General features: G+C 45.0%; 1 protein-coding gene across 1 annotated transcript in view; it reads left to right on the forward strand.

Moving 5' to 3' along the window:
- The window catches only part of LOC121698574 (double-stranded RNA-specific editase 1-like), a 77,263-nt gene that overhangs the window by 26,068 nt on the left and 25,734 nt on the right, over window positions 1–25,461 (forward strand). The window contains exons 3-4 of the mRNA XM_042080783.1: window positions 6,633–6,780; window positions 20,702–20,728. Of these exons, the coding sequence (XP_041936717.1) occupies window positions 20,719–20,728 (10 nt within the window). The 5' untranslated portion in view covers window positions 6,633–6,780; window positions 20,702–20,718. The remainder of the gene's footprint in view (window positions 1–6,632; window positions 6,781–20,701; window positions 20,729–25,461) is intronic.

Raw genomic sequence — 25,461 nt, forward strand, 5'->3', positions numbered from 1 at the left:
GTAGCGTGCAAAGTAGTGTCACAGCAGTGCAGAGAGGGGAGCAGTGCAGAGAGCTCCGGTCAGCGGCTTGCGTGGAGCAAGGATCACGGCGCAAATTTGTGTGGGAGGGGAGGTGCAAGTGTTAAATATAGATAGATAGATAGATAGATAGATAGATAGATAGATAGATAGATAGATACTTACTTACTTACTTACGATCCCCAAGGGGAAATTCAAATATGTGCGTTTGCTGGACCCAGAGTTGATCGTTGAAGATCACTGAATCCCTCCCATAGGCACGAGAGAAACTGCTAAACCCTCTCATCCTCAAAGTCCACGGCACACTTTGCCCAGTGCACAAACAACACCTCTCCAGTGCCAACTGTAAACAATGCACATTTAGAATGAGATGACCGCCTACCACTACCCCCAAACACTCCTGTGAGTGGAGCTCACAGACCGAAAAGCAGAACATTTTGTTTGTCATTTGTATTTTAATAATATCTGTATCTATATTAACTATTTACATTGTGTGTGTGTGTGTGGGGGGGGGGGGGGGGGAGTGTGTGTAATGTGTTTGCCTGTCTGTCTGTGTCTGCGTAGTTCATGTTGTGTACAGATATACATGTAGAGAGTGTGTTTGTGTGTGTGTGTGTGCTTGTGCATTCATATTATGTGTATGTGTGTGTGTGTGTCTGTCTGTGTGTGTGTGTGTGTGTGTGTGTGTGTGTGTGTGTGTGTGTGTGTGTGTGTGTGTATATAGTCTCTACACCTGGTCTCAGTGTGTTTCCCCACAGGAATGCATCTCTTCAGATCCCTATCTGCGCTCTCATTGTGTGCAGGATTGGCCAGCTCCTTTAGCAAGTGATCAAAAGTCAAAAATGCTTCTCCAACAAGGGACACTACATCACTCAATCATGTCCATCTGTCGACCACCACCAAATAGCCATACCTTGTGTGTGTGTGTCTGTGTGTCTGTGTGTGTGTGTGTGTGTGTGTGTGTGTTTGTGTATGTGTGTATGGGGAGGGAGTTCTTATATGCAAGTCTCGCCATCTTAGTGACCCCTCAGCTACAGGCAGCTATTTCACAGCCCCTTATCTAAGTGAATAGGAAGATAAGTTATCCATTTCTCCACATAGGATGGTGAAGCAGTCAAACATACATTTAAAGTAAATTTCCTGTGAACCTGTGTTTAAATCTGACGTAAATGGTGTGAACAGTGTTTTCCCTAACTGCATACAGTTGAATTTGAGCAACTAATGCCATTTCACTACCCGTTTTACAATAGTATCTTAACTGTGTGTTACAGTATTCTGCTGTTCTCTGGAGCATCTCTACAGCAGCTGTCTCTCCACAGATGCTGGCCTGGCCATATTCTCCTGTATAATCCATACTGCAGGGTGATGGAGGACGGAGGGTCATTGTTTCAGAAGGGCACTGCAGAGGTCACAGGCGATTTATAATTCCCTGAGATTGTGTGTGTGTGTGTGATACATCTATCTCAATGTATGTGACAAATAAAAATCCTTTAGCCTAATCTATGGCTAAAAAATACTCTATTCTTTGGTGACTGTGTGTTGGTATTGCTATGGTAACGGTGGAAGTAAGCAGAACATTCAGGTGAAGCAAAAAGTCAGTTTTGGACTTTCCAGCAATGTGATTGGCTCTTTAATTGGCAGGTCTAGTAGTTACACATCTGCCCTGTTTAGTGTTACATAGAGCAAGTCTGTATGCGAATGAAAGCCCACAGAGAAGGGGCCATTATACCCCTATCAGCTAGTTGGAGAAAAGAAGAGGATGGAAGAGAATGTGCGTGTGCGTGCGTGTGCACGTGTGTGTGCACGTGTGTGTTTGTGTGTGCGTGTGTGCGTGTGTGCGTGCTTGGTACTAGTGTGTTTCTGTGTACTGTTGTAGTGTGTGTGTGTGTGTTTAGATGTGTGTTTAGATGTGGATGTGTGTAGGCAGGGGGTGTATGGTGTGTGTGTGTGTGTGTGTGTCTGTCTGTCTGTCTCTGTTTCTGTGTCTGTGTATGGTGTGTGTCTATATATGGCTATGGTGTGTGTGTGTGTGTGTGTGTGTCTAGCCCTCAACAATGCTCTCTCTGTACCCGACACCGGCCAGCCAACCTGCCCTGGCCGCACATGTGCCCGTTCCCAGGCCTCTTATAGTGGGCTGTTTGTGCTGCTGGGTGTCTTGGCACGAGCACCCAGAGCCAGGTCGGCAGGTCAGCCCTTCGGCTGCCCCCAGGGAGCTCTCTCTCTCTTTCTCTCTCTCTCTCTCTCTCTCTCGCACGCGCTCTCTCGCTCTCTCTCACTCTCCTTCTCTCTCAATTAATTTGATTCTATTTAATTCAGTTCATAGATTCTATTCAATTCAATCAATACTTTTTTTTATTGCCAAAGAATTTATCATTATAAATGACAAATTATAACCTGTTATAATTAACACGTAGCAGTTAATGGTATTTAAAGGAATATCCCTTTATAAAGTCTCTGTCTCTTTCTCTCTCCCCTTTTTTTTCTCACACACTTACAGCTGTTTGAGCCTTTACGAAAACAACCCATGCCAAGCTTTTGGTTTTCAGTACCAGTTTCAAATCTCTTGTTCTCCCATCCACACACACACACACACACACACACACACACGCTCTATCTCGTTCTCCCACTCTCTTGCTATCCCTTTGTCTTCTTTTTTTCTCCCACACTCTGTGTGTCTACCTCTCACTCTCTTCTCTCTGTTCCTCCGTTTTCATTTTCACAGTAGAGAGTGGGGCCAGCCCGAGGCTTGTCCTCAGACATAGCCTCACTCCTCTGTTTCCAGAAACAGCCATCTGGGCTATAGTCCCGGTCCAACCCCAGAGATGTAATCAGAAAGCCTTATCCCTCTCTCTCTCTCTCTCTCTCTCTGTCTCTCTCTCTCTCGCTCACTCGCTCACTCACACTCTCTCTCTCTCGCTCACTCGCTCGCTCACTCACTCACTCTCGCTCACTCACACGCATACACACACACACACACACACACTCTCTCTCTCTCTCTCTCTCTCTCTCTCTCTCTCTCTCTCTCTCTCTCTGTGTATATTCAAATTTAAATTCAAATTCAAATTCGCTTCATTAGCATGACTGTATGAGAGCAGTGTTGCCAAAGCCAATGTTGATGATCACATGCACTAACACCTGGGCTACGCCAGGCCACAACTGACGCACTCGTGGAGCACAAAAATAGTTTTTGTCAGAAATAGTTCCTCAAACGAAGAAGCAAAATGAACGCTTCAGTCACGCGCCTGGTGTAGCCTCCCTGTAACACATAACAAGACCATTAAAGTAAAGAAAAATAAATAATAAATATATTTAAGGGGGGGTGTGGTTGTACAAGCATGTCGGGATCTATGTATACTGTGTGTATATATATATATATACATATATATATACACATACACACTCACACATCCCCACTCCCCACTCCCCCATCGATCCTGCCCGATTGTTCTTCCTCAAGGCTTGGGTCCTGGGAGCTTTAGGGCTCTGCACAGTATCTTAGCTGTTCCTAGGACTTCATCTTTTCTCTCTCTCTCTCTCTCTCTCTCTCATTCCCCTCTCTCTCTCACTCTCATCATTTGCAATTCTGCATGAGTGTAGATGTTGCTCATTTATGCTGTATCATTCATCATCTTCCTGTGGAACATTAGCACGTTATCAGCACTGCATCACAGTGTACCAGCTGATACTGATGTAGCCATAATAACTGTACAAGGAAAATCATTATTACACACACACACACACACACACACACACAAGGAGCGAGATCCTGCAATTGTAATCTTCATTCCATCTCCCTCAGGGCCTGTTTTATGCGCAGGTGCTGTTAAACATATTTGAAGATTTATGTGTATCTGTGTTGATTCATTTGCCCTGTAGACTAACTTTGGCCACAAAGAGAGAGAGTGAGTGTGAGAGAGTGAGAGTGAGGGTGAGCGAGATCAGTGGGTTGTTTTAATATCCTTGGTCTTGTCTCCTCTCTTCCTTTGCTTTGTAGTGAAATAAATACATGTTAATGAGCAAATTTAGCACCCATATTTCCATTTGTTAACATATAAAAGTAATTCATTGAAATATTGGTGCTTAAGTGGCTCTTAAAGTTTTTCATTACATATTATTTCATTTTGCCTTTCTAATTTTGCCCAGATATTCAGTGGTGTATTGGAAACATCATAGGTCTGTTCGTGGCTCTAAGTGTTTTCAGGTTGGCAAGGATGCCATCATGTGGTAGTATTTTAACATTGCAATCAAAAGGTGTCGGTCTCCAGTTACTTCCATCACCTGGACCAGAAGAAGTACTTGCAATCATCTGTGTCAATGTTTGGGGAGTTGTTTATGTTTATGTTTCCTGGCAGACACTTTTGTCCAAAGCGACATAAAAGCAGACAAAAAACATGAAATGATCATTAAAGTTCTAATAATAGTTTTAAGTAAATAGCCTACATTAAACATAACAATAATGACAATAATAAATTACTACTAATAATAAAAATGATGACTGAGAATAGCGAGTCTTCAAAATAGCAACCATAAACCTATACAAACCAAACAACTATGAAGAAAACTCACTAATTAGATGGAATGTTAACAGATGAGTCTTTATGTGCTTCTTTAAAATCCCAAAACTGTCAAGAATGTAGAATAATAGGTCGATCATTCCACCACTGAGGAATCACCAATGAACCAGGAACCATCTGGAGGAGAAACTGTTAGTGGCCTTTTACCGCAGCACCATCGAGAGCGTCCTGACGTACTGCATTACAGCTTGGTATGCCAACTGTAATGCGGCGGATAGAAAGAACCTGCAGAGGTCATAAAGACATCACAATGTATCACTAGTCCCTTACCCTCGCTAGAAGTCATCGCTAGCATGCAGTGTCTCAGGAGAGCTAGGGCAATCACTGCCGACCTCTCACACCCAAGACGGCACCTGTTCAACCCCCTCCCACTCAACCCTGACCTCTGGAGGCATAGGTGCCTCAAGAGCAGGACTAACAGACTCAAAAACAGTTTCTTTCCCCCATCAGGTCCCTGAATTCATAAAGTGTGTGTGTGCGCTATGATGTGCAAATTATGTATATATTGCTTACTTCTCTCCTTTAATTACTTTGCTATTTAATTAATTAATTCATTAATTCGTTTGTTTGTTTATTTATTTATTTATTTATTTATTTATTTATTTATTCCTGTTTTTACTTTTTTTATATAAATATTTATTATGCACTGGCCGAAGAAGTACTGCAATTTCATTGTATACCTGATGTGCAATGACAATAAAGATTCTTAAACTTGAAAGGGTCTTGACTGTGATTGATTGTGATTGTTAGTGTTGATGGAAGGCCAACTCAAGCAAAAGCTCATCAGAGGAACGCAATAGCAAGTACAGAAGAGGAATATAAAGCTGTATCATACAGTATATAGATACGAAGGGGCAGATTCAGGAAGCATCCTATGCCAGAGTCAGAGTGAGGGATCTGAATTTAATTGCTGCTTGCTTGAAGCCAATGAAGAGTAACTAATAGAGTAGTTATATGTTTTCTTTGGCTGATTAAAGACGCTGCTGCATTTTGAATCATCTGTTTTGGTCTCACTAGCTGGTACACTAGTCTTGACATGACTTTGAAGCTACATGCTCAGAGAAATTAAGTCGGTCATCAATTATAGCACCAACGTTGTGTGGCGTTTTAGCTGTAGTCAATAAAAAAACACCCGGCTGGATGTTGGTCTGCTGGGGATAAACTGGGAATATCTAGATTAGTTGGGAATAACACGATCTCAGTTTTGGAGAAATTGAGCTGAAGGTGACAATCTTTTATTTAAACTTAAATGTCATTAATGCATGCAGAAATCGGAACAGAAATAATGTTGTCATGGTGGGAAAATGTCATCTGGTGGGAAAGACAGATGAAGTTGAGTATCATCCGCATAACAGTGATGATTGAAACCATAAACATATTATTCACAGAACATCTCATAGAGGCTGTTTGGGAGCATATGTGTCAACTTGTTAAAGAAGCCCTATGCAAGTCTGGTTATTCCTTCGCTTTTTCTGGGTTTTCACCTGATTTGGGCTCGCATTTTTCACGCAGCTTCGGTAGCAAGTGACTGCTACGCTAAACCCCCACTAGTTAGCGAGCTAGCCATCAAGAAACCAAGCTAAACACATACAGGGCTCACAATAAAACGGTCGAGCAAACACATTGTTCAAGAGACTATCAAACCACATTACAAAAACTAAGTTCACTCAAGGGTAGGCTACTTACAATTTCAACAGCAACAAAGCCAAGTCGGAGTCCGTTTTGCAGTCTTCTTAGAAACTACAATCTGACTACATTTTCGAGGCCTTCCGTCGAGTCACATCCGGATTTCTTTGGTCCGGGACCAGAAAGTTGCATATTCGTTTTTTCCGCGGAGAAGCACTAGGGGGAGACCAAGCACCCACCAAACGACCCAAAAAGTGTTGTAGAACCATCAGAATGACTCTCAACCTGCATAATTAAGGTCATTTTTGCTAAAATTGTTGCATAGGGCTTCTTTAAGGCTTGTTAGGCTCTTTAGTCTTTAGCATTTATTTTTATATAGCATTTCATTTCTAATAATCTCTGTTTTTTTTGCAGGTGGCTGAATTCCATCCCTCCCTTGCTTGTGTGCAGCATTGAGAGGTCTTATCATCGTGTGAAATCCCTAACAACTATTGCAGGGAGTTTCACATCTCGTCGTGTGTTTAATAGGAATCATCTGTGAACAAGCAAGTACCCTATACAGGTGCGTTATATACATTTTATATGAAGTAAATTAATGGACTCAGGAATGATGAATGAATCAATCATTGGATGGGTGGATAGATAGATGGATGAATGAATGAATGAATGAATGAAAGATAGATAGATACTTTTCTTCCTAATGGGTATACGTTTGATGTACTCTTTTACCTTTGCACTGCACTTACATATGTGTCCATTACATGAGGTTTCAGCTGATCCACCCACTTTTAGTAGTCATCATCACTGACACTTCTTAGGTTCGCTCCTTGCCCAATATCACTCCAGTGGAACAGTTGCAGACCATGAAGGTGGTGAATGCGGGTTTGGTAGAGCCAGACTGCCCTTTCACTGTCAGTCTGGTTAATACCACCATGTAGCGATTTGTGGTGACTCTGAATGAAGAACTGGTTTAATGAGGGGATATCTATTTTTGTCAATTAGTAGCCTAAATTGATTTGTTGTCCCTCCTCTTTCTCTGTCTTTCTCTCTCTCATTCTCCTCCTATCTCTCTCTCTTTCTCTCTCTCTCTGTTGATGTGTGTATGATTGTGTTTTTCTCTTATCACACACGTACACACACCCACCCTCACACCCACACTTAACCAGTGAGAACTGTTTATCATAGATGATAGCGATGGTTTTGTTCATCCACTAGGGGGTGCTACAGTATCACAGTATCAATTTCTCTTCTATTGATTCATGTCTTCAGAAATCAGGATAAACCTAGCCTAGAAATCTAGACGCACCCTAGCGGCAGCAAATTAAATTTGCTGCCAGGGCTAGTCTAGCAACTCTCCGTTGGCTTGTAAGCACAAAAAATGAATCTTCTATCAGGCCAATCAAATCGTGTATAGAGTTGTTAGGCGGGCTTAACATAATGATTGATGGCAGAGTTGCAACGGTTTGGCTTGAATTCCCTGCTACTTGAAAACAAAGAAGATGGATGTTGCTCTTGGCGAACAGTGTGACACGAGTTAAGCTTTTTTTAAGTTGGCAAACGTTTGAACTAGCCAACTAGCTCCGCTGGTGGGAAAACGCATGGGACTCATAGCGCTGTCCTATTGCGTGCAGAGGGAATTTGAAAGACAACCGATTATCCCGCCCCTCGGACTGAGTACTGTGAACGGTGAGTGCCCAGACCCTACATTTTAATGTGGGTCTGGCTCGTCAAGCTAGGATAAACCCACTTGCACACAAATCCTCATGTGAATGGAGTTTATCAGTAATCACATGTAACCAGCATGTGAATGAAAGCAATGCATTTTCCTGTTTTATTACAGTAGGATAATGTACAGTATGACAAAACATTCTGGTGGGCATGGAGATGCACTGATAGACAAACCAGCAAGATGGGTATTGGGGGTCCCATGTATGAACAGCAACCCACCACTGGAGGGTGCTAGATAGACATTATTGTTACATGTTTGGGCACACACGGACATGCAGACACACACACACACACACACACACACACACACACACACACACACACACACACACACACACACATACATGCAGTACAAGGTACATATTGTTTTGTATTGATTGTATTGATTAATTTACAACTTTATTGGATGTACTTTTGAAAACAAAATGCTGATATATATAAGTTGTGTTGTCAGAAGCTTTTTAAACATATTCTGTTAATATTTAGGTAGTCGGTGAAAGACACTCTATAGAGTTTCTAGCTTAGAATAGCTTCTTTTCATATTTGTGCAGTCTGTGAAAGTGGGTTTCTTAATGTTTACCTGGGGCCAGTTACTGCTGTGGCATCTCATGAGTGTGTGGATGTGCATAGGGAGATGATACTGATTGCACATCCAGTTCTCAGTCGCCAACACCATCCTCGGTCACCAACAGGTACCATCAACCACAAAGTTTCCACATCTGCCTCTCTCTTGCAAGTAAAATAAAAGTCAAGGGGAGTTTTAAATAACGGCCTTTTATTAATAACGCTGTTTTTAAACAAGTCAACACCTATGTCACATACTCCATTTCCCTCTGTATCTCTTTCTTTCTCTCTCTCTCTGTCTGTGTTTCTCTGTCTCTCTCTCTCTCTGTTCATTACTCTCTCTCTCTGTGTTTCTCTCCCTCTCTCTGTGACTCTGTCTTAGTGTTCACCCTCTTCCCCTCCATCCTCCTGGGTCCCCTCCACTTCCTGTTTATGTCTCATCCTCCACTTCCTGTTCATGTCTCATCCTCCACTTGCTGTTCATGTCTCATCTCTCCCTCTCCTTCTCTCCCTCTCCCTCTCTGTCTGTCTGTCTGTGTCTCTGTGGTGCTTGTAGCGCAGACACTTGGCTATTGTTTAATGACAATCTGCCGTGCTGGCGGAGTGGAACTGGAGAGTGGTGTTAAGCTGGCTGCTCACCGGTGCGTGTCGATGGCATAATGAGCTGTGGGATTTGAGCAGAGAGGAGAGGAAAGAGCAGGACAAGAGGAGAGGAGAGGACAGGAGGGAGGAGAAGAGGAGAGAGAAGGAGGGGAGACGAGGAGAGCAGAGATAATGAGAGAATGGAAGAGGAGAGGACCTGGGAGAGGACAGGAGAACTGAGAAGAGAGAGGGGAGGAGGGAGGTCAGGTAGAGGAGAGGGGAGGAGAGAAGAGAAGAGGTCAGGACAGAGAGATAGAGACACGAGGAAAGGAGAGAAGAGAGGAGGGGAGAGGTCAGGACAGAGAGAGACACGAGGAGAGGGGCTCATAGCTCAGGGCTCACAGCCCCAGTCGGTCACCAAAGCTCTGCTAACACAACCAGAGCAGCACCAGAGCTGTCCATCATGAAAAGATATACACTTTATCTCTTTCTTTTCTTCTCTCTCTTTCTTCCCGTCTTTCTGCTCCCCCTCTCTCTCACACACATCCTCACTCAATTCTGTTTGCTTTCTCTCTCTTTTTGTCACACTCAGATGGACTCACACTCACACACACAATCTCAGACACTCTTGTATGTATTTGTCTAAACAGAAACACACACACACACACACACACACACACACACACACACACACACACACACTGCCAGTATGGTAGACAGGCAGATATCCTGGACTAGATCGTCATTCTCACGTAACTTTGGAAAGCTGAATGGAAAGAGAGCAAATGTGAGTTGGTGAGTGAGCGACGTGATGAGTGGAGAGAAATGAAAATGAGACTATGATCAACAGGGTTTTGAATTCGGGGCCAGCATTGGGCCTGCTACAGGCGTGGTGTGCAAATGTGTTGATGTTGAAATGGCTCTAGAGACAGAGTGAGAGAGAGAGAGGGGGGCTGAGAGACATAGGGAGAAAGACAGTGAGTGAGAGAGGCACTGGGAAAGAGACAGAGAGAGGGAATGAGAGAGAGAGTCAAGAAGGGAAGGAATGGATGGAGAGACACAGAGAACGGAGGGAGGGTCGGAGGGAGAGAGGCGCTGAGAACGAGATGAAGGGAGAGAGAGACATGGGGACAGAGAGGGAGAAAGAGAGAGAGAGGAAGGGACAGAATCACAGAGAGGGAGAGAGGAAGGGACAGAATCACAGAGAGAGGGGGGCAGAGCGAGAGAGAGACAGAGAGAGGGAGAGAGAAAGGAAGAGAGAGAGGGAGGACTGCCTCCTCCCATGTTCAATCTGCACACACTTGTCCTCTGACAGCCGTTTAGCACCCTGGCTTGTGAGTGGCTGACATCTCCTCCCTCCCCCTCATCCTCTCCACCTCTCCTCTAGCTCTCGCCCTCCCCTCCCCTCCTCTCCTCCATTCTTCTCCACCTCTCTCTCTCCCTCCCTCCCTCCCCTTCTCCCAGCCTCCTCAAAGTTGTGGTCAGAGGTGGAAGGCTGCCAGTCTGTGTGTGAGAGCATGAGAGAGATGGTTAGAGAGCGACCGAGGGAGTTAGGCAGCGAGAGAGACAGAGTGTGAGTACTGTCCACTGAGATAGAGGAAGAGGACAGCAGGGACCAAGACATCGGGAGAGAAAGAGAGAGAGAGAGAGAATGCTCACATTTAAGAGGGAGAGGAGAAGAGAGATGGAGCGATAATTAATGATAGGATTAAAGAGGGAAAAAGAGTCAAAAAAGTGAAATAGGACAAAAGTGAAAAGGACTGGGAAGTTACTACAGAGAGAGAAAGAGGGAAAGAACGAACGAAAGGAAGGAAGAGAGACAGAGAGAAAGAGGGAGGGAGACTCCAGGGCATTTGAGAGGGCCAGAGGGAAGTGGGTCAGAGAGGGGTAGATTGGGGCTGAGAGGGGAAGCCGTCCCCTCAGCATGGCTCTGTCTCTGGAGGGAGGCCCCAACCTGGGAGCCTACTACTGCCTCATCCGCAGGAGGTTCAAGAGGAGGCGCAAGAAGCGCTCTGAACGCAAAGGTACCGGCCACAGAGTGTGTGTGTGTGTGTGTGTGTGTGCGCGCACATCTGTGTGTTTTACAATCTGTCGGATGAAGATATAGGGGACCGAATGAAGCGACTTTGATCACTGATATGGCTGTATGTAGGTGTGTGTCTTATAGACAGATAGGCAGAATTATAGACATGCGAGATGTGTGCCTTGGTGGATAACAGCAGTCAGGGATGTCAGATAGTTGCTTTAGGGTCAAGTCTGTTGTCCACTCTTTGCCATAAAGAGTTAAAGCAGCTTTGCTGGAAATGTGTGTCCTCATCAATGCATGTTGTGGCATATTGGTAACCTGTCTCTGTAATCTAGTGCTGACATTTGCTAAATTGATTTATGTGCTGCTTTGGGTCTGTGGTTATTTGTATTTGTGTGTGTGTGTGTGTGTGTGTGTGTGTGAGTGTGTGTGTGTGTGAGAGAGAGAGAGAGAGAGAGAGAGAGAGAGAGAGAGAGAGAGAGAGAGAGAGAGAGAGAAAAGTCATGGCAGAAAACTACTTTACATTTACTTTACTACTTAACAAGTTTGAGAGATTTACCAAAATACATCACAGTTTAGACCCATATAGTGTATGAAACCAAACATATTTCTACAGTGTCTTTTGTACTGTCTGTCGTCTGTATTGGTTATTTTAAAATGGTCCCATTTCCAGTAAGCACAGGCCGAGCTGAAGTGTTGGTGTAGTAATGAGGGGAAGCATGCAGTGGTTCCCTCTAATTCACAATGACAGAGGCCTTATTGGAGTTAAACTGAGACAGACAAAGGCTTTTCCCAGGCAGGCGCCGTCTGGCAGGAAATTAACAGCAACAGTTGTTGTGTTTCTGTAGAGTCCCATTTATAGCATGACTGTCAGTTTTTTAACCACTTTAGACAAAATGTAGGTAATACATAGATTAAAAATGTAGACCAACTTGTATCACACTTGATAATGATAACATGAGCAGTCAGGCAACTGCAGACCACTGCCCCTATACTTGGACAATAAAGAAAGTGAAAAACAAAAAGCGTCTGGACAGACAGGCAGTCAGTAGCCCGTTCACATGGACACGTTTATTATGATTACAAACTGAGTAATGGCTCAATCGGAATGAAAATGTCTCATGTAAACACCCCAATCGATTGGATTCAGCCCGATCTGACAAAATTTCCAATCGGATCAAGAGAGGTGGTGTACTCCGTTCTGATAATCCGATCGAACCGACAAATCCACACATGTAAACAGGTACAGTACTCTGTGCAGGTGTTCCCTATCTGGTAATAGTGCAGAGTGACATAAACAAATGAGTTTCCATGGCGCAATAGGAGCTTCTAAATGATTAAATGCTTGTTCCTTGTAAGCGCAGATTAAACGCCAATCGGTTTATTTAGTGTTCATGTAAACAGATTGGTTCGGATTTATATTTCAATCTATTTGAAAAAAAAAAAATGACCATGTAAACGGGGCTGATGTCTCTCTTTCATTCAATGTGTATGTGAGTGTGTGTGAGAGAGAGAGAGAGAGAGAGTTAAAGAAAGTGAACGAGAGAATCACCAGGATTAATCAGGAGCAGGAGAGGAGTGTAATGTATGTTCACACCAGTCTGTCAGTCTGTCTCAGAGACTGGGTCCACAACTACTGCCCACGGTGTTTGAGAAATGCCTTACTGTGTGAAGATCAGAGTACTGCTTGGCAACACTTCCCACTCCCCACTCTGCCTGCCTAGTAACACTGCCCTCGTCCAGTTTACACATGCTATTGGACTCTCTCTCTCTCTCACTGTCTCTCTCTCACTGTCTTTGTCTCACACACGCACAAAGTCATGAGAGTCATGAGTCATGAGTCGTGAGACACTCACACACACACACACACACACACACACACACACACACACACACACAGTGTAGTCAAGTATAGTCGGGTATATTAGCTGTCAAATTGACCTCCTGACACGTGTATGCACCGAGCCTAGTGAGTGGGGGTGGGCATGGGGTGTACGCCATGCATTAGGGGACCAGATAGCAGCTCCAATTCCTGGAGAAGTCCATGCAGAAATTCTAATACCTGCTATTAGTCCTCCTTCACTCCGTGCCCGAGTCTGAAGTGGTCAAAAGGGTGGGATCCTTATCTCCCCTAACACAGTCTGACCACACAAAGAATGGAGTGGTCAAAAGGGTGGGATCCTTATCTCCCCTAACACAGTCTGACCACACAAAGCCTGGAGTGGTCAAAAGGGTGGGATCCTTAGCTCACTCTGACCACAAAGAGTGTTGACTGGTCTGAGTTAACATGTTACAACAGGGAGGGATCTACTAGAGGAAAGTGACAGGATATGTAACTGATGTTCTTTTTTTATTATTAAACTGCTGCCCTCCAAATTGAGAGATATTCAATTAATAAACAGATTGTATAGGCTCTTCGAATCACAAAGTATTACAGGCAGTGCTAACAAACTTGTGGGAAGAGTAGCAAAACACAAAAGCACCTGAATAGAAGTCTCTGCCCACAATAACTAAGTCTAAAATTTTTATAGACTCATTGCTGGAAGACTGGTTAAGACCACCTTAAAAACAGACATATAAAGGTCCTTATGAATATACTGTATAAGTTGTGATATAAGAATACAGATAAAAGTTATTTTTTGTAAGCCTGTTAATAAACGTCCTGAGAAAAAGGTCTTAAGACACCTGAAGATTTTAGACACCTTAAGACCAGTGACATTTGTAAAAAGACAAATCACTCTCCATACAAATCCATTTAGTGTTAAAAACAACAACCAAAAGACAGCAATTGAAAAAACACCCCCAGAATTAGCACTGGCTTAGAGATCCTGTGGGCGTTGAAAACTGTACATTAGCATTAGCCTTCATTAAATCTCCTCTGCCAATAGACTTGTGTGGAAATTATTATTCTTTAGTAGCTTTAATCCCCTCGCAAAAAGTAAACAATGCCACTGCACTTTGGGGAAATTAATTAAGTAAGTCGATCAGAGCACCCTTGAACGATCGGTGTGCACCTGCACAGAACTGTCGAGGAGGCAGCCATGTGAGGACAGAGATGTTGGTCTCGGTGGACGGTTCTCTCTGGTGTTCTGTTGGCTCTCCACATGTAAGGCTCAGTGATCAGACACAACTGTCAATACTTATCAGTATTCTGCTCTCTCACTGTCCTCCTGTTCGTGATATAAACAAATGGACACACACCCGGACTGTTCCTCCACTGTCTAACCACTTGAAAGTATTGAATTTGGGAGAAATTTGGCACAGATGATGATGAACAGCATCACATAACCGTTTCCGTGGTGACCAGCCGCAGAGAGATAAAAAAAGTCTCTGCCTCCATCTCCTTGACGTTGGCTGATGTGGTGTGAAACGGAGTGTGGGTTTAATCTACAGGCATGGAAGCGAATCCCAAAGGCATCCAACTACCTGTGTGTGTGTGTGTGTGTGTGTGTGTGTGTGTGTGTGTGTGAGACAGAGAGAGGGTGAAAGCCACAGTCCTTGCACCTTTCTGTTCCAGAACCTTCTCTCTGATCTCAGGGCCTGATAACATAAATCCGATTCAGGTACCAGTGGAATTGGTCAGATGGCTGCCCATCCCCCCCCCCACCCTCGCTAAACTCTCAGCTGGTCTGTTGTACACATGCGCACCACCATCTCCCTCCGTCTACTGACCTCTACCAGTGGACATGTCCACAGTTCGAATTATGGGGGGTTTTGGGGGGGGGGGGTCTGACCCCCTAATTAGGACCTGGACCCCCCCCCCCCCCCAAAAGAGATGAAAACAACACAAACAACATTTCACTATTTAATATATTCTTATGTAATGTCAATTGCATTTCTGTCCCTCCCAAACTGCGTTAAAATTATATGTTTAGCAGCCAGAATTTCAAAATGTTCCCAGGGGTCCCCAGACCCCTGCTAATATCGTATGCACATGTATTTCATGAATTTTGTCAGTAAAAATGCTTACTGTAGGCTACTCTTACCTGAGTGTGTGTTTATGCAGCCTTAGTTACCAGACTCATTGTGTTTGCTACATTTAATACACACAAGTGTATTCCACTATTGACATTTGAGTTGAAAAGAAAAAACTGCCTTTTAATACGCACAGTCGACCCCCCCGATTGTCGTAGTGTAATTCAAACTCTGGCACATGTCAACATCTTCTATTTCTCTTCACTAACCCGCATCTCTCCACTTTTAATCTTGGAGTCAGAGAGGAGGAAGCACTTTTTTAAGGTGCCAACTATGCAAAGGACTCAGTAGTTAGTCCTTTAGTAATTAGTCCTTTGCATGTTGGCACCTTAAAAAATAAAAACTAAGGATTTAACATCTGTGTTGCTCCGGTGAACTACTTCTTTATATATAATTAGTCCTCTCCCGATGCACCAGATTGTTTAACACAGAAGCACGGAGGAACAATTCCTTTCTAGGAGGAAGCACACACAGATCTTTCTCTCTCTGTTTTTTGGCCCTTAACTATCTTTCATCCAAGATCCATGGAGCAGGAAGCCAATTAACAATAGTAGCAATTGGATTGGCCTGTGGTAAAAATGACTGTGCATTGTTTATGTAGCTTACAATGCTTGTGTGTGGTGGGTTTATCTGCAAAACACATGCAGTGTGAATCCTGGAACACTCAACAGACATCTTCTCATCTTCCCTCACTCTCCACCTCAAGCTGGTGTGTGCTGGTGCATAATGGCTGCCGTGCATCACCCAGGTGGGTGCTACAACATTGGGGGTGGGTAGAGAGGTTCCTCTTTCACTGTAAAGTGCTTTGGGTGCCTTGAGAATCGTTATATAAAATGCAAATGTGGTGTTGTTGTTATCTGAAATAGTGATATTTGCAGTTGCTGGTTTACTTTCGGTATCAGTACTCAAGCTCCAAAGGGAACACAGGATATTAGCCTTGTTAACACCTTGCTCTTCCATCCCAGCTACACCATAACAGATTACTGGTATTGCCTATGCTTTTGGAAGCAGGTGTCTGTCTTGCTTAATGGTATGGTCGAGCCTGTGTTACAGAGCTGGTGAGATACCTGGATTATCTTCCCCCACAGGCAGCACTGAGCCCTGCTGGACACAGGGGTTCCAGGTTCATTTGTCAGGAGTGGGAGTGGTGGTGGGGTGGGGGCTGCGGTGGATGTTGGGGGATGGGGGGGGGGGGGGGGGCATGGCCGTCACCTTCAGGAGAGATGGAGCTAAAATGGATGTAATCCGAATGGGTTTGTGCCAGTCTGGCCCAACAAGGAAAGGAGAGCAGAGCAGGCAGGATGCCCAGGAGAGGGGGTGGGATGGAGAGAGAGAGAGAGAGAGGAACAAGAAGGGGGAGGGGAGAGAAGCTGTGGAGAAGATCAGCTCTCTCTCTCTCTCTCTCTCTCCCCCCCCCTCCTGCTCTTTGCAGACGGTGTGTTTTAGATAAAAACAGGCCTTGTGTGAAGATTAGCAGCTGGGGGGATTTGATTCCCAGATAGCTGCTAATTTTTGGCCAGCTGAGCCAACCGGACGGCCGGACGGACACAGTCCTGATCCGATGGAGGTCTGCCAGCGGCCTGGCCTGGCCAGATCAGGAGCGGGGATACAGCAGAAATCTATTCAGTCACAGAGTATAATTCTACACACAAACAATTCTTGAATCATCACTTTGATGAAAAATGTATCCACTGTTTTTTTTATTATTATTATTATTATTTGTATATGAAAAAGTTTACTAAAAACAACAATAATATCTAAATCTTTGTGATGTGGACCATTTTAGCCTTATGGTGAACTTGGGGGTACCCAGAGGCACCAGCCAACTATTTGGATTAGACCTGATAGGACTATACAGTACTTCCCTGGATGGCTATCGCCATTGTTATATCCATGACAAATCACGGTGTTAAAAACCCCATCTTAAGAAGGACACCATTCACCACGGGGCAGTGGTAGCTGGGCTGAAAAGTTGTAGGTTCAGTACCCGGCTTCCACCGTTGTGCCCTTGAGCAAGGCACTTAACCCCGAGTTGCTATATGTACATTGACATATGTAAGTCACTTTGGATAAAAGTGTCTGCTAAATGTGAATGTAGGCCTACCATTCTCTTCCTCTTAGGCAAGGATCACATTGGAAATAACGAAACAACAGTAAAGTGTAACGTAACACTCAGACCATAATAATTCAGAAGAAGTTCTATGTTGTTCCTAAGTTACATGAACGGTCTATGCTTGCCAACCATGTTCAACATTCATGTTGTATAAGTATATAGTATATATACTCTTTTGATCCCGTGAGGGAAATTTGGTCTCTGCATTTATCCCAATCCGTGAATTAGTGAAACACACTCAGCACACAGTGAACACACAGTGAGGTGAAGCACACACTAATCTCGACGCAGTGAGCTGCCTGCTACAGCGGCGCTCGGGGAGCAGTGAGGGGTTAGGTGCCTTGCTCAAGGGCACTTCAGCCGTTCCTACCCCTGGTTACAAGTCCGAAGCCCTAACCAGTAGGCCACGGCTGCCCCGTCGCTAGCGTAATGCTGCCGCTCCAACTGTTCAGCTGCCGAATCATAGCAAACAATAGGAAATCTGCCACTTAACCCGCTGGTCAATGTGATCCATGCCTTATATCAATCAACTCTACTACCTTGAACTCACAAAGCCAGTGGGTTAGTTTAGACTGTTTAAAATCAGCTAGTTCATCTTAGTTACACTTCACATTCACGCTTGAGCTCCCTATTCCCTGTCTGTGCCAGCGTAAGACCAGGGCACAGGACTGGGCACAGTAGGAGACACAATGCCCAAGGCAAGCAGAAGAAGCAGCTACCAGGGCCAAACAGAGAGACGTTTATGCCCAAGAGGAGCAGAGACGGTGTCCAACAGTGATTGAGGAAATTAGTTGAGGGAAGCCGTAGCTGACACCAGAGGAGATCACCTGAAGTGCATTCAAATTTGGCCAACAGTGGTGAACGTTCATGGTGAACATGTTTTCTTTGAACAGTTAAATTAGAACAATTTGGCGTTGACATTCCATTGTAACGGTAATTGCATTGTTGCCTTCGTCAAACTCATGTCCAGTTCCACTGTATGTTCGCGGAGAACTACCTCTTCGGACTGTTTGCGTTTGTTCTCAAAACTCAAGGCTAACGGAAAACTGTTTGCAAATGTTCGCTTATGTTTGCAAATTTGAACGCACCTCTGAAGATGACTGCTGTACTCAGGAGTGATGGGGGACATAACTCAATGCAGTTCTCTCTGCAGAGCTGTGGGTGGGGGTGGGTGAACAGGCCCCGCAAGAGATTTAGATCACTTCTGGAAGGTGTGGCTCCTGGAGTGAGGTGGATTAATTGAGAGGAGGGAAGGGATGGGTTAATTCTGGTGATGGGGGTGGGGTTACCAGGAGGAGATGGACAGTACCTAAGGGAGAGTGATGCTGGTCAGGAGGACGGGAGGTGTGTGTGAGGGTTGGGGTGGGGGGGATGTTGTGAGGAGAAGGGGCAGGTCGCGGTGATGACGGGCAATGATTAGCGTGCTAAATTGCTACTGCGTCTCTGTGCCCTCTGAAGATCCCCGCGGGTCCACATCATAAATTGGAGCTGTCATGAAGATTTTACAGGTCTGCCTGAAATGGAGAGGGAGAGAGAGAGAGAGAGAAAGAGGGTGACGGGCTCGAAACGCCCTTGAATAAAGAGCATCTGCGTTGGAGAGACAGGCAGGCACCATTGACCTGCCTCGATGGTCTCTCTGGGAATCTTGAGTTGGAATTCTCACACAGCATGGTCAGAAGTATTTTATGTTGATTTTCTTGGTGAGTAATTGGGGCCCAAATTGAAATAATGGGCAAAGTGCAAAGTCAGACAATTAGCCAATGTCACCAAGTATATTCAAAACCTTTATAAAAAATATTTTTCAAGTAAGAGGTATTTGTAGGTAACCTTGTCCATGTTTTATATAGTCTGCAAGTACACCAAATTAAAATGTTTTTGTGTTTACCTGCAAACTTTTAATTGAATCCAGTTCAAGTTCAAGTTCAGTCAGAGTTGAATCAGTCTGAGGTGTGGAGTGGTTTTGGAGTGGTGGTGGGGAGGTATGTGCAGGTTGTTTATCTCAGTTTGAGGTTCACTAGGCTCCATCTCCAGCAGGTTGGGCAAGGCCGACTGCACTCAGAAGATGTGGAGAGTGACGGATAGAGAAAGAGAGAGAGAGATGGAGGGAGAGGGGAAGCGGATTGCAGGTGGAGGAGACTTAACACCGCAGTGTAGTTGTGGATGAGCGAGAAACGGCTGGAACAGCCACAAACTGTCTACTCCTCCAGACGCAAACTGTCCCAATCTTTCCTTACAGATATCCTCCCTACCACCTCCAGCCCCTCGATTTACTTTCCCCCTCCCCTCTCCAGCCAGGCTGGCTTGCTGGCTTATCTTTGTCCAACAACAAACACTTTCTTAAACTCTGCCTCGGTGACGTGGTGTGTGAAGTGTCCAGCGCATGAAGACACAGGTGGAGCGTTGAGATATAGAACTAGAGTCCTCTCCTGGGGCTTGCTCTCTGACACCCCCTACTTCCTGCCTGTTCAAACCCCGGTCTTCTGTATCTCACCTCGCCCAGCATGAGGTGGGTGTGGAGCTTACATTCGATAGGGCCTATGTAAAGCCTTACACAATGTCAGATTATTTCATATATAATGGGAAATGGAGAAAATGGAAAGTGTCAAGGTAGACCCTCTTTCTGTCCCCTGGAGGCTTGTGTTTGTAAAGCCAGGAGGCTCGTCACTTGTCCTGGCCTCTGCGTAAGACTCCTTGGATCGACCCAACTGCTTTAGACTCCTTACGAGTGCACTGACAGTTGGGTTTGAGACGCACCCCCTGTGGCTGCCGTGTCCACACACCTGCAGCTCAGCGGCCACCACTGGCCATTCATCAATGTCCTCTCTCTGCTCACCCTCTCTCTCCCTCTTTCTCTTCCTTTCCTCTCTGGTCCCCCTCTATTTCCATTTCCTCCCTGAATGTTCAATCTTTCCCTCTCTTGGCCCACATATCTCTCTCTCTCTCTCTCTCTCTCTCCCTCCTCTCTTCTCCCCCCCACCCCCCACCTAAAGCTTGCTCTGAGCCTCTCAGGTTGTGTTCAGTTGTCGGGGGCTTGTTAGTGGCTGACAGAATGAGGGCTCAGGCTCTGAGAGAAGTTCTGTTGTGAACAGGCCAGCTTTTAGCTCAAAGCTATGATTAATCTCTCTGGTTTGGGCTTCATCTGTATGGTTTTCATTTATGCACCTTTGAGAATGTTGTGTGTTATGGGATTGTTGTTGTGGTGATATTTTACTAGGAAACGTCATGGATTGTTTTTTTTTTTGTTTGTTTTTTTTTGAGAAGGTACCTCTCCATCAGAGACTTACTTTCCAGTGACTCATGTTGAAATTGTCCATGATTAATATAATCGTTGGTTCATTTTAAGTGTCTCTTGTGAATTGGAGGTGACCGGAAACCGGCCCACAGAAATTCAACTCCTTCCTTTTTTTACAGGGCAGTGAGAGGAAAAGAAATATTATTATTATACTCCGGCAATAATAATAATAATAATATTCTTTTTCTCTTCTCTCTTTTTAGGTGTCAACATCAAAGCAATGACCGAAGGTATGTAGGGTACTTACACTTCTGTACTTTTGGCAAAGCTGTTGTTTAACTCTGCAGCAGCTTGGTTTGAATGCACATACTGTACCTCCATCTTCTATTAATGCTTGCAAAATTGAGTTGTTTGTGTATATAAAATAAAGTTATGAGTCTGGTCGTTAAATTGAAGGATTTTTGTGGCAGACAGTTACACACACTAGTCTGAGACACTACCGCCAAACACTCCTAGGGCGTGAACACAGATTATTGTTGGTTATTGTTATATCTGTGTTTGTTTTTTGTTGTTTTTCTTTTTATTGACTCATCCTCTACCAAACTTTGTTATCTGCCCAGCACATAGCTCAGTATGGATATGATGATCTGTTGCTGGGATTGATGGGTGCTTTGAACGCAGTCCTGAATGTGTGTGTGTGTGTGTGTGTGTGTGTGTGTGTGTGTGTGTGTGTGTGTGTGTGTGTGTGTGTGTGTGTGTGTGTGTGCCTCTCCCTCACAGCATCTTTCCACACACCCCCTTCCCCTGTCTTTCTCCTGCGCGACTCATAGAACACAGATATGGGCGGCGGGTGACATTTCTCAGACCTCCCTGCTAATTGCTGCCACCATTATCTGGAAGTGTAGCCAGAATCTGACTGCACCCCCCCCCCCCCCTCCCCTCCCCAAATCACCCTTCCCCTCCTCCTCCTCCTCCTTGTCAGGGTTGGCACAATAGGGGTGGTGGAGTGGAGTCAGGCCGCGGAGCTGATAACATTGTTGGCAAAGACGCTTGTGGGTCGCAGTAGAGAGAGACAAAATGAGAAGAGAGGAGTGGAGAGAATAGGAGAGTAGAGAATAGGAGGAAGGAGAGGGGTGGAGAGAATAGGAGGAGAGAGAAGAGGGGAGTGGAGTGAAGAGAGGAGAGGGAAAGAGGAAGGAGAGGAATGGAGAGAAGAGAGGAGGAGAGAGAAGGAGGAAGGAGAGGAGTGAAGAGAAAAGGAGAGAGAAGGAGGAAGGAGAGGAATGGAGAGAAGAGGAGAGAGAAGGAGGAAGGAGAGAAATGGAGAGAAGAGGAAAGAGGAGGAAGGAGAGGAATGGAGAGAAGAGGAAAGAGAAGGAGGAAGGAGAGGAATGGAGAGAAGAGAGGACAGAGGCGATTACTGAGACTCACAGTAGAGACATGTGTCACAGTCACATAGGGCTTTAACATGACAGAGATAGAGAGATGGAGAGAAACAGAGAGCGACAGAAAGATATACAGACAGAGAGAGACCCGACCCCAAAATTTCACTCCAGCTCTCTCTGATTAGCCGATGATGAAGTTGTCACATTTTGTTCAGTGGTGTGTTGGTCATGCCTTGATGGGCTTTCTATTCAGAGCTGTTGTTCCATTATCACAGTGAGTGAATTGTGATGTGTTGTGATGGGAACATCCTCCAAAAAATCACTGACTGCTAGCCAGCGATATCACCCAAGTACAGTAGTCTTCTTGTGTCTAACAGAGACAGCAGTTATTAGTGGCTATTCGGTGTAAATCTTCATTACATTGTAATGCAGCATTTGGGACACACATCTGTCTAAGAAATTTCTTTCAGCTAGGAAAAAAAACTGTAACTGCAGAATATTTCTGTGCATGGGAGCGAGTGTTTCTGTGTGTGTGTGTGTGTGTGTGTGTTTCCATAGTAGTGTGTATGCCATATTGTGTATGCCTTACAGCTGCCTTTCAGCTGCAGTGTGTAGAGGGTCTTTTGTGTGTGTGTGTGTGTGTGTGTGTGTGACGGATTTAACGTTTCCCCTTCACAGCTCTGCTCACGCATGACGGAGATAGAAACCCTGTAGCAGAGAAATCCACCCGGAACTGTGTGTAATCTTCACACACAAACACACTCAGACACAGACTCTCACACACACACACACACATACAAAAATTACTACCTCACAACACACATCCCTCACATTACATAAATGACCTCAACCCCACCTCACACTCACATATACATACACATACACACACACACACACACACACACACACACACACACAGACAGATCTACACGTCAGCTATTGGTCAGCCATCACTTATCCCAGCAGGGATGAAGAAGATCCATTTGTCTGTTTAACTGTAGATCAGGGTGGGTGACAGGGAGAGAGTTATCTCTCTAGAGAACAGTGAGAGCGCAGTTGAGAGCTTCTCAACTTGTTGCAATTGAGTGTGTGTTTGTTTGTTTGTGTGTGTGTTTGTGCAGACAGTGTGAGTGTTTGTGTCTTAAATGTACATATGTGTGCAGGTGTACCCTAACCTGACTCAGCATTTGCTCGGCAATCTGGGAACGTTCCATTGGAGAACTTTTGGGAAGGGGCAAAAATACTGGTTAGCTGATTGGATAAACCATCTGATTATCACTGTTGGTGATAGACGGGCCAAATCAACCAATCAGATCAACAAAGTGTTCTTCTAATGCCATTGTTTAACATACAATTAAGTTAGGAAACATAGCTAATGTTAACGTTTTTAAACTTACCATTTGTATGTGACATGAACCTCATCAACGACACTCCCCACCAAGTTTTAACGGTACACTTCTGAAAAAAAGAATATTCCTCCATTTCTCGTTAAGTAACCAAGATTCAGGGCTACCAAACACCAACTGGAATCGTCCGTGGAGGATGTCTGTGTCGTTCATTCCTCCCAGCTGCATGGCAGAGACTCCTAGCTTCCCAGCTTACCCAGGAATACTCCCTAATTTGGATAAAACTTGCGCAATAGCAACGCTCATCTTATCCATGGAAGCCACCATGTTGTTTAGACTGAACAGTCGATTCAAACCCGCCTCAAAACCAACGCTGATTGGCCAGTTTGTTTGGCGAACGGCTCCAAATGTTCTCTATCACAAGATACCAGACGGATCTGCGAGTGGACAAATGGAGGATTAAAAATAGAGAAATCAGGATGGTCTCACCACGCTAGGTGTACCCCTGCAGTTGTGACTGTTCTCATATGCATGTGTGTATTGTGTGTGTGTCTGGATCATTCAAGCTCACATTACAGACTGTCTCCACACACATTAACCCTTGTAAAACAAAGCTGATTGCCCTATGGAGAATGGTGCTGTTTGGTCCTCCATGGCCTCTGTAGACACAATGACCCACCCACCCATGCCTGGCTAATAGGGTCCTTGAAGTGAAGGTTTTTTTTCTGGAAAAGACTGAGATTAAGAAAGACAGCGAGAGGGGGAGGAGATAAAGAGGGAAAGATGGAAAGAGAGAAAAAATGAAGGACAGAGAGAGAGAGAGGGAGAGAGGAAGCAGGACACAGACAGAAGAGAGAAGGCTTATATTAGCTTCATAAATTGAGGCTATATAATCATCTGACTGCTCTGAGAATCCCGCATAATTCAGCAGAGGGAGAGTGAGAGTGAGATGAGAAGAGGGAGAGAGAGAGATGAGATTAGAGAGAGAGAGAGAGAGAAGGAGATTCTATACTGTTTAGATGGAGGCCCTGTCTGCAGGCTCTCTTCTCAGGCTCTGGCTGTACCCCATGGTGCTGGTAGTCGCATCCTGCAGACAGAGGAGCCATGTTGCTGAGTAATGGGCAGATCATAGCAGCAGGTGCCCTCCCCATAACTGGCCATCATGTGTAGGACTAGCAGGGGGCAGACATGGGCACCACAGGACCGACATACGCACCACAGGACAAACGAGGGATTCTGTCCATAACACTGGAACACACGGATATAAATCTATATGCACACACTCATACACGCATATTGAAACACATGCACACACAGAGAGAGAGAGAGACTCAAATACACACACACACACACACACACTCACACACACACACACACACACACTGAGAGCTGTCTGTGGTGAAGAGAACAAGACACACAGAAACACAAATGCCCACCAGTAACGCCACTGCACATAGATGCAGATTACTCACACCACTAACTGTAAAGGCTATCAGTTGTTTCTCTCAGTTATGATGCTACCAGACCTTGCACCAAAATGTCTATGCAAACACATACCTGAGTTAGTGAAAGTAAAAGCAGAGCATTCAGTAACATGTTAATTTAAGGCTTGCCATGATAGCTGATTGAAATTCACTGACGGTTCTTAAATTACTCCTGATCAGCGTCTCATGGGTGACACACATCCTCCTAACTGGTGACCTCGTCTGACACCTAGTGCTGAAACGTCTCAGCCTGTCCACTTCTCTGCAGCGGCGAGACACTTAATAAAAAAAAGTCACTCTCTCTCTCTCGTTTCAAAACCAACCGTTGGGCAATTAACAGCGTTTTAGAGGAAACCGGGAGTGCCGCTCCCTGTCATTTTCGTCGCGACCTTAAGGTCTCGTTCCGGGAGGGCAGCCAGCGACGTGCCCCGTAATAAGTGGGGTTATGCTGCCGTTAGCGCCGAGGTGAGCTAGCCGTGGGCTTTGGCAACAGCCATGTGCCACCCGCCGTGTCGAGTGCCTGTCTCTGTCTGATGCCAGTGCGGTGAGGGTGGGGTTGGCACTGACCCCTGTCCTTGGGAGAGGGAGTTGTATCTGGCCTTTGGCCTCACTGTCTGGCTCTGAAAGCATCCTTCTGTCTTGTTCCCCTCCACTTTTGTCCACTGTCTGTTTATTTGTTTGTTTGTTTGTTTGTTTGTGGCAGTGTGGGGTGACACATGCAAATTCAGCCGACATGATCTGCAGGTGGATAAATGTTTGCGGAGATACAGACAGAGAGAAAGAGATGAGAATAGATACAGAAAGATGA

Source organism: Alosa sapidissima, chromosome 23, assembly GCF_018492685.1.
Source record: "Alosa sapidissima isolate fAloSap1 chromosome 23, fAloSap1.pri, whole genome shotgun sequence".
NCBI lineage: Eukaryota > Metazoa > Chordata > Actinopteri > Clupeiformes > Clupeidae > Alosa > Alosa sapidissima.